Consider the following 10,191-nt stretch of genomic DNA (forward strand, 5'->3'; position numbering starts at 1 on the left):
GACTGGCCATTAATTTTAGAGCATACTGTATGCAGAACACTGGCTTTGTATCAACTGCAAAAACAATGCAAATGCAGCAAAGAAATGAACTACAAAATTTTGTATGAATAAATGGTGCACTCTTTATAAAACCCATTACATTACTAGCACATGCATAACTAACTTCACAAACAAATATTTTATTAAATAAGTTATTGAATTACCATAGCATCTGAGCCATGCGCACCTAAGGATGTGGGAAAACGAATATCCCGCACATGCAAAGTACGTATCCTTAATCCCGTTCCAGGCATGCTTCCTCTTACACGGCGGACTCTATAACAAAAGATACAAGATATCTGACACACTGTATTTTAAATTATTATGATGAGTTTTGCAAAAATTGTATACAAAAAAATTTAATTCTCTAGCAAATTTTTATTTGTTCTGTATTATTTGCAATTCCTTCAGAATTGTACTAGTCAGTAGTTAAAAGATTATGTAGAAATGTCCATAAGTATTTTACTCGTGTGCTTATTCATTAATGTTTAACTTTGATACAGGTAAAAAAATGATACCTGCTCCTTTTCCTCACAACAGAATACCTCAAATGTGTCTCATGTCTCCAAGATAATTTGCAAACTTCTTAAAAACTGAGAGTGTCACTACATTTATGTACGTCAATAAACACATATACTGTTTGTTATGTTTCATACAATGTTGTTCAGTACATTCCTTATAACTTCTAGTATAAAATAATACATTCCTGGTGTAAACCACAGCATGAAAAATCTAAGCATTTTTAGTTCATCAAATTGACTGCGGTTTTTATCTGGACACATGACACCTTTATTACTGAAATGTTGCATGAGTCTGCAAGGATAATGTATTTATGATTAAAACGTCATGTCTTGTGTTCTGCTGTCAAGGGCATCAATAACTTGAAGTACTCACAATTTGCAGTTGCACAGGCCGGCCACCAGCCTGTGCCTTACTGAATATGCTACACACAAACCCACTACTATCTCTATAGCTCAAGGTCACCAATGTTAGCAGAGCATTTAGAATACGTTACACCATTCAAGGTTTACACAGCTGAAGGTGTGGCAATTTCTTTGGTGGAAGTTTGGGGGCAGTGATTTGTGCATTAATTTTTGCAAGTGAACTTTTGTGCTATTGTCAGTAAAATAAGAATACTGTGCAACTGTTATTTTCCCACTTAAGATTCCTGGGTTATGCCAAAAGAATTCTCTTATTTTTAAATTTTATAAATTCAGTTCATTAACAGAATTCCTGTACAAAAGATGAATGCAAGCAATGACTTCCACGACTGATTTAAACAGCTACCACTACTATAGATATGTTTATCTCCATTTTCATAAGAGGAAAATAAAAACAAATAAAAATGTTATCACATTAAAAAGTGCATGCAGCAATACAGAAAATGAATTACAGTAGCAACTAGCTGTGCAGATAATAAAATGCTGGGACCTGAAATACAGTTAGAGTTAATGGTAGCAGCACAGTTATTTAAGATATGGGTAGTCATTACAAATAAAACAGTAATTATTGAAATCTCGTAGTCTGCACAAATTGAATCCACATGAGCATGAAACACCACATAATTACCATTATATATCCTGTTAGCTTCTGTATGTTAATGTACCTGTTTGTATACCTTAATATCAAAATATCTTTTTAAAATGTAATCTTTCTTACTTTATTTCTTTAAAAAAATTAAAGAAAACAACATAAGTATGCAAGTGATAACAACTAAACCAAGTAATTCTTACAAGTTAGTGTTGTTAAACACTTCTCTGAAAAACCATTAGGAATTTTATCATTACCTATATGCTACATTATGGTTTGTCCACTCACTACTATTAAAATTTTGCTGATTATTTAAGGATATTTATTCTTACAATACATGACCATATCTTTACACTGAATGGCAAAATATATGATTACCAAGCAAAATAACATTTAATTTTAAAATCTTTTATTTATTTAGTTTATATACATTATCACAGTGATGATATTGGAGTTGTTAAAGTATAAAACAGTATAAAATATTATATATTTACATCATGTACAAAATCTTGTCATTCTTATCAACATATCTTTATCATAAAAACATTATTCTGCTTTATTAGATTATAAAATTATATATGTACATATAGGTAAAATAAAAGCTAGTGAAACACCCTGGTCAATTTTACTAAAATAGATATAGTAACATATAGCACAAAAGTTAGGTGCATAATTATATACGTACAATGATGAAAGAAGTTTAGTTTTATCTATTAATACTTTGATAATTATGAATTTTTGTTTAGAGGGATTATGAGGCAGACCTACAGATTTGTGCAAAGTTCCAGGTATTTATTAGTGCTGTAGACACTGTTGTTTGTTACTAAATTTTTTAGCTCTTTTTTAAATGTATTAATGTTTGGTATTTTTTTTTTATGTTATCAGGCATTGCACTTTAGAGAATTTTTGGTTTGTAAACAACTCTGTCCTGATATTTTGATTTTCTGTGCACATCCCTATGATAGTCATCTATTTATTTATTTAGTCCTTCCAATCCTACATGTGTAGAATATATACAAAGACATTGGACATAGTTTAGGTCTTTACAAGATAAAATACAGTTTGTATTGTATTCCTAAGGGCTAGATATTTAAGTAATTTAGGAAAGAATCATATACACAACAAACATTAGAGGCAACATACAATGTAGAATATTCATAATGCATCTTTATTTTTGTTGTTTGGTTTCTAGGTACTCTGTCAGACCGTAAAAGCAATGATCAATTAAATATGCCTTTAGTTCATCCTTAAAACTACTGAGATTACTTGCTGATTTAATATGGTTAGGCAGATTATTGTGCATATTTATCCCTGTATGTAGAGTGCCTTTTTGGCACAATTATGTTCTCACCTGTTTCATATGAAGATCAGAGTTTTGTCTTGTATTGATGCATGTATATCTTCATTTTTTAATAAGATATGGGGGGGTCTATCAACATACTGTTTGATAAAAACTGACATTTCGTAGATAAAAATGCAAGGAAGAGGAAGAACTGACAGTTTTTTGAATATGGGTCTGCATGATTTCCTATTGGTTACCCCTTCAACAATTCTTAATATTCTCTTTTGCATCCTGAAAAGTTTAATATTTGTTGTTGCATTGCCCCAGAAGATTATGCCATATTTAATTACAGAATGCACAGAGGAGTAGTATACATGTAACAGGCTGGCTTTTCTGCAACAAATTTTTAAGATCCTTATCATGTAGCAGGTTTTGCTTAGTTTTCTTTGCAAATATTCAATGTGTACCTCCCAGCTATTCAAAGCTGAAACTTGATGGTTTTTAATGAAGCAGATACTTTCAAATACAAATATGGATGGTAAGGTCATGATTCTTAATTCCTTAAAGATACCTCTACATGATTCTCTGTAAGCAACATCACTTATTAATCCTACAACTTCCTTTTTAAGTTTAAAAGACTGCTTTGCAAAAGAGATATTTCCCCAGAATACTATACCAGACCTCAGTAGACTATGCATGTATGCATAACAAGCACTTAATACTGTTTCGGTAGTGCAGCAATCTTTAAGCATTCTTAATATGTAACAGTACTTGCTTAATTTTTTGTTAAGCATTTCTACATGTTTTTCCCATCGTAGATGCTCATCCACCCATAATCCTAAAAATTTTATGTGATTCTCTTGTTGAATTTGGCTACTCGATAATGTGAATTTTTCATTGATCCTAATTTTGTTCCTTGTATGGTTAAAGTTCATCCATACAGTTTCTTGTCAGTGACAAAAATGGTTCAAATGGCTCTGAGCACTATGGGACTTAACAGCTGAGGTCGTCAGTCACTTAGAACTACTTAAACTAACTAACCTAAGGACATCACACACATCCATGCCCTGTCAGTGACAACTAGTCAGTTATCTTTGAACCACTTTAACCACTTTTCAGCCACTTCTGCTGTTCTGTCAGTTTTTTTTTTTTTTTTTTTTTTTTAATATTCTTTCCTTTTATAAAGAAGCTGGTGTCATCAGCAAATAATATAATATCAGCTATTGAACATTGTTGTGGTAGGTCATTAATAAAATCCAAGAATAACAATGGTCCCAGTACCAAACCCTGGAGCAACACATGATTAACTCTTTTATACTGAGAATGGTACACGTTACCATCCTGAGAAATTTGCACTCTTTGTTGTCTGTCATCTAAATATGACTTGAACCACTTATAGGAAACACCATGGACACCATGATTGTATAGTTTTGACAGTAGTAGATTATGATTTATAAGATCAAACACTTTGGAAAGGTCAAAAAACAAGCCACAGATCTATTCCTTGCCCTCAATAGCTTTGTAATCAAGTTTTAGGAAATTGAAGTGAGTCATTTGCGTAGATTTGCCTTATCTGTAAACATTCTGTGCGTTTACAAGAATTTTACTTTTGTTTGGGGAGTCTAGCAATCTGTCATACATTATTTTTTCAATTACTTTCAAAAATGCAGATAATAATTACAGTGGTCTGAAATTTTTAATGTCAAACATGTCACTACTTTTATAAATTGGTATTGCTGTTGACCGCTTAAATTTACTTGGAAGCACACCAGTTTCAAAGGAATCGTTGATTATGTCCACAGGTTGAGAGACAACTTTATCAGTACTGTATTTAGTAGTTTTGTCAGGGATACTGTCAAATCCCCCAGGTCATTTTGCTCTTTAGTTTACTGATAGCCTTTTGTACTTCTTCATGTGTTATGGGATACAGGTACATTATCCTTTCATTTATTGAAGCTTTTACCTTTGTCTTTGGATTACATTTACTTGTGATCAGGTTTAGGGCTACATTATATAATGCTCATTAAGTATATTAGCTATTAGAAGTGGATCATCAACAATTTCATTTCTGTGTTTTATGTGGATTTTATTAATTAGTATTTTCATGTTTGCCTGTATGATTATTAATAACTTTCTACCTTGATTTCATTTTTTTGTTGCCCTTTCTGATATAAGAATCATTGTGCTTCTTTTTTGCAGCAATTATAGCTTCCCTGTGCTTTTCCCTATAACACTTTACATATGGTTTCGAGGTAGTATTTTGATTTTCTTGTATTTGAAAACTTTTCATACCTGCATTTCAAAAATTTGCAAAGTGAGTTCTGTGTGAGATTACCTATTGGAAGTAGCAATTATGCCTTTCACATTATTTATATTTCCACAAAACTGTATATATTCAGTTAAAAGCTGGATGTATTCTTACTTAGTTCAGTTCTCATAGAACTTTCTGGAGAAGCTGATTGTAAGCATTGCAAATCAAAACTCTGTATTTGTTAAATGGCCTCAAAACAACATATGGATATAATCACACAACATTCCGTTAGCTTAAGCTAATGTTGTTTTGCAACAGCTCTTGTCATCAGGAATTACAAGATCTAAGCTGTATAATGTCACGGATTTCTCTGCATTCCATAGATCAAAAATTCTAATTTCACAATGACAATGTGCTCTCTCTCTCTCTCTCTCTCTCTCTCTCTCTCTCTCTCACACACACACACACACACACACACACAAGGGAAACATTCCACGTGGGAAAAATATATCTAAAAGCAAAGATTCTGTAACTTACTGAATGAAAGCGTTGGTACGTTGATAGAAACAATAACAAACATAAACACACACACAAATTTCAAGCTTTCGCAACCCACGGGTGCTTCATCAGGAAAGAGGCAAGGAGAGGGAAAGACGAAAGGATGTGGGTTTTAAGGGAGAGGGTAAGGAGTCATTCCAATCCAAGGAGCGGAAAGACTTACCTTGGGGGGAAAAAGGGACAGGTATACACTCGCGCACACACACACACATCACATATATATGTGTGTTTGTGTGTGTGTGTGTGTGTGTGTGTGTGCGCACGCACGAGTGTATACCTGTCCCTTTTTCTCCCCAAGGTAAGTCTTTCTGCTCCCGGGATTGGAATGACTCCTTACCCTCTCCCTTAAAACCCACATCCTTTTGTCTTTCCCTCTCCTTCCCTCTTTTCTGATGAAGCAACCATGGGTTGCGAAAGCTTGAAATTTGTGTGTGTGTTTATGTTTGTTATTGTTTCTATCAACATACCAACGCTTTCGTTCGGTAAGTTACAGAATCTTTGTTTTATATATATATATATATATATATATATATATATATATATATATATATATACCTAAAAACAAAGATGATGTGACTTACCAAATGAAAGTGCTGGCAGGTCGACAGACAGACAAACGAACACAAACATACACACAAAATTCAAGCTTTCGCTTCAAGCTGCTTGTGTCTGTATATGTTTGGATGGATATGTGTGTGTGTGCGAGTGTATACCCATCCCTTTTTCCCCCTAAGGTAAGTCTTTCCACTCCCGGGACTGGAATGACTCCTTTCCCTCTCCCTTAAAACCCACATCCTTTTGTCTTTCCCTCTCCTTCCCTCTTTCCTGATGAGGCAACAGTTTGTTGCGAAAGCTTGAATTTTGTGTGTATGTTTGTGTTCGTTTGTCTGTCTGTCGACCTGCCAGCACTTTCATTTGGTAAGTCACATCATCTTTGTTTTTAGGTATATTTTTCCTTCGTGGAATGTTTCCTTCTATTAACAGATCGTTATACGGCATGTGGAGCATACTTAAAAAAACTGTGTTGTTTTGATTTACACAATTGTTGTTACACAGTAATTTTACTGAAAACTAATTACAGTCAAACAAATCTAGGCCCAACCCTACTAACACCAATGCAGACCTGTTGTAGCATGATGCCCAAAAATTAAAGGCTGTGGTTAAGGCTATTTCTGAGATATTCATCGTTATAGGATTGTCACAGCACAAATTATGTGGAAGGAACTCTCTGGGAAGTAGAGGAGGTCTATTTGCAGAGAGAGTCTTCGAGCATTCTTAGCCAACTTAGTTCATATGATCATAATCTAAAAAATGCTAGTCCAAGAAGTCCAGGACAGCATCCATGGAGTTTTAAAAGTACATGACAGAGACAGACAGATTGAAGCTCTGAACTTGGCTGTGAGATGTGTACAGCACAAAAGGCTATAGGCTAGGTTTAAGTCTACAATTGTAATCTGCCAATAATTCCAATAAAAGACAAATGTTAAGCATCTGACAATAAATATTTCAGAACTGAAAATAAAAGGAAAAATTGGGGAACAAATGACACAGGCAACAGTACTTAGAACCCTGGTTCTAGCATCACACAGATTATAGATTAGGATTAAAATGAAGTAACTGAAGTTCAAACATAGTTCTCCTCTCAACGAGAATCATTTCTTTTTCCTACTTTTCAGTAGAAGCTGTTGATGAACATACTGTTCTAGATTCCATTCTGATATACAGTACTGAACAAATGTTCACTGAATTGTTGTCTTTACTCCTTATATTATTGTACAATTAAACTGTATTGTTAAGATTATAAAAGTCTAAATAGGAGGCAGACAACAAGCTCTGCTCAGTTAACTGATTCAGTTTTCTGTCATATGCCACTCTCATAAACATAAACTTATCGTAAAACTGGCCTATGGAACACACTGGAAATCCCAGGGACAGAATAGATATCATAGGTTTATCGGTACTACTTTGGTCAGAATTGAGGCTTTTGGCAATTAGCAGTGCAAATAGTTCTTACTGGAAGATTCAGGTACAAACCCTGATACTAAATAAATAACTAAATAAGATATGAGGTGACCTAGTATAAGGTGACGCGTCAGCCACACCCATGTGTGACTGTCCTTCTCCTCTAAGTGGTTTTCTATGTTCTGCATTAACACTTTCCACAGTACACTTCATCCAGAGCTTGTCATACTACTGAAAGCATGACAGGATCTCCACCCATGTGCGAGAAGTGTTCTCAGTAACATGCCTAGTGCCATCTTCAGTTGTATAGTTAAGGTTAGTGTCCAAACTGCTGCCTGCAACTGTTGCTATTGTTATATGATATTCTTTGCCAAGATATTTCCACAAATAGCCTAAATCATAGGTAATAATGCTGAATACTGCACTTGGTTTACAAATACTAGTTACGGCACCTGGTAATCACTTCCCAAAGAGTTCTGTACGCATTCTGACATTCCCCTCCCACTACTACTACCTAAGAAGAACACCTTAACACTTTTATTACTGAACTTTGCTTGCATCTTATGTCCTGTACTGTCAGACTGCTTCTTTACTTTTCAAATTCCCCATGCCTTCTCACAAACCTGAAGAATCTGAACACTGTAATCAAAAATTCTTAAAGAGAGATGCATAAATAAATAAGACACAATTAATTATCTGTATGTCTCTCAGCCATCAATACAAAATATGTCCTCGGGTTATACACTCTTAATCAATGAAATTCATCTGGAGAAAAATAACATAGGTAATGTTTATACTTACACTATATTTAAAAAATTCCAAAATAAATAAATATTTTCATAGACAGAATAAGAATCTTAAATATTAACTGTAGAAGAACAGTGGAACTTACTGAGATATCAGTGAGAGATCGTCAATACAATAGGACTTTTAAAATGTGTTGTTGGAAACAGGAATCTGTACTGAATCACCTCAAAAAATGTGGGTTCTCTACTGAAGCAACATATTATTTCTACTAAGAGCCTGAAACTGTATGCTTAGTAACTGGAGACATGAGATGGTAACAAAATCAGTGCACCATTTGTCAAACAAGACACTGAAACTAGGTTATAATGAAAGAAAAATTGACTGGTTTATAAAAAAAATAAAACAAGTATCATTAGTGCTCATCACTGAAAAGTTCCTCTTCTGTAGCACAACTGAGCTGTGTGCTTTATTTTGTAATAATTTTTTTCTACCTGCTTGTTTTTGACATGAAAAACCATATATTTGCCTTTAAGTAGAACTAACATGCACACAAATGTGGTAGTATCACATTCTCTGGAGACTTTCCAGGCTACAACAATTATTTTCCAATTAGGTAAAAGCTCATTAACCCCTCATTAAGAAACTTCATTGCCAAAACAGAAGCATCTATTTTTAGGAAGTGAATCCTGCAAGGTGAAGGCAACAGGTTACAACTAGAGACAAACAGTGTTATTCACTTATGAAAGTCCTGAAAAACACTTATTTCTTTTATAGGAAAGTTACATTAAACACAGAAATGAGCATAAACAACTAAGTAAGAATTTTACTTTTCTGTGATTTAGGTAATGCAAAGCAGTTTTACAGGTTATTGTTACACAATTGATTAAATGCATGTTTATAGTATAGCATACCCTTGTTTAGACATTGATGTTAACTTATTCTTGTTTCAGCAAGAAATGAAAGTAATGTAGCTCAGTTATCTTGTTGTTGACTGTTTCTTAATAAGGTTATGTAAGCTACTGTATCTAACCTTGAAATTCAAAATAGCATTCCAAGCAGTGCTGTCATCTGTCAAGTATCACTCAACACATAATCTTATCGTACAATTGTGATATAACAGCCTATGTCAATATAGTTCAGCGTAAATACTTGAATCACGTGAAAGCTGCACAACTAACAGCCAGTGTGCAATAAAACAACATAAACATCGAAGTACAAGTTAAGAATTGTCACTTCCAACAAAAACTCACAATGTTATTATTATCAGGTGACAATAAGTAATACAAATCTTATATCAAAATGCTTGTTTTTGTTTGTATGTGTTCCATTTACTTTTGTCTTCTTTCCTCTTAACAGTAATGAAATGTAGTGAATTCCTAAAAATGCCAGCACAATCTATATGGCCTGATTCACATTTGTTGAAAATAAGGCTAACACTGTACACTGCTGCATACAGAAATATCACGTTTGCTACTACAATAGCATACTGGTATGCAAAACTTAGTCATTAAAGCCAGTAACTTTTCAGTTGTTGTTGTTGTGGTCTTCAGTCCTGAGACTGGTTTGATGCAGCTCTCCAAAGTTAATAAAACATTAACTTGTTTTATTACACAATTAATTATAGAAACTGGTCAAAATTTGATAAAGAAGTTCTTTATTTTATGACTCATTAGAGAGAAATAACAAAACAAATGTCATTGTTGAGGGAACGTAAAACCAAACCAAAGACTGACGTAAAGTACATTAATACATTTCAGGGATCTCAAAATATTTTGTATAGTGTTAACTCTGGTAGTGTATATGCCATCCGATTATAACTCAA

The 10,191-nt window shown here is 33.7% G+C and overlaps 1 protein-coding gene across 6 annotated transcripts in view; it reads right to left on the bottom strand.

Moving 5' to 3' along the window:
* LOC126176793 (mitochondrial enolase superfamily member 1-like) overlaps positions 1 to 9,431 on the bottom strand; it is a 115,729-nt gene extending 106,298 nt beyond the window's left edge. For 2 of the 6 annotated variants that reach the window (XM_049923969.1, XM_049923968.1), the window contains exons 1-2: positions 9,281 to 9,430; positions 204 to 315 (exon numbers count right to left, since the gene is read on the bottom strand). In XM_049923969.1, coding sequence (XP_049779926.1) covers positions 204 to 315; positions 9,281 to 9,294 — 126 coding nt within the window. In that variant the 5' untranslated portion in view covers positions 9,295 to 9,430. Of the gene's footprint in view, positions 1 to 203; positions 316 to 933; positions 958 to 9,280 lie in introns of those variants that run through there. The other 4 variants (XM_049923967.1, XM_049923966.1, XM_049923970.1 and 1 more) reach the window with 3 other exon arrangements.
* Between the last annotated feature and the right edge of the window lie 760 nt (positions 9,432 to 10,191).

The sequence above is a fragment of the Schistocerca cancellata genome, chromosome 3 (assembly GCF_023864275.1).
Source record: "Schistocerca cancellata isolate TAMUIC-IGC-003103 chromosome 3, iqSchCanc2.1, whole genome shotgun sequence".
NCBI classification, from domain to species: Eukaryota; Metazoa; Arthropoda; class Insecta; order Orthoptera; family Acrididae; genus Schistocerca; species Schistocerca cancellata.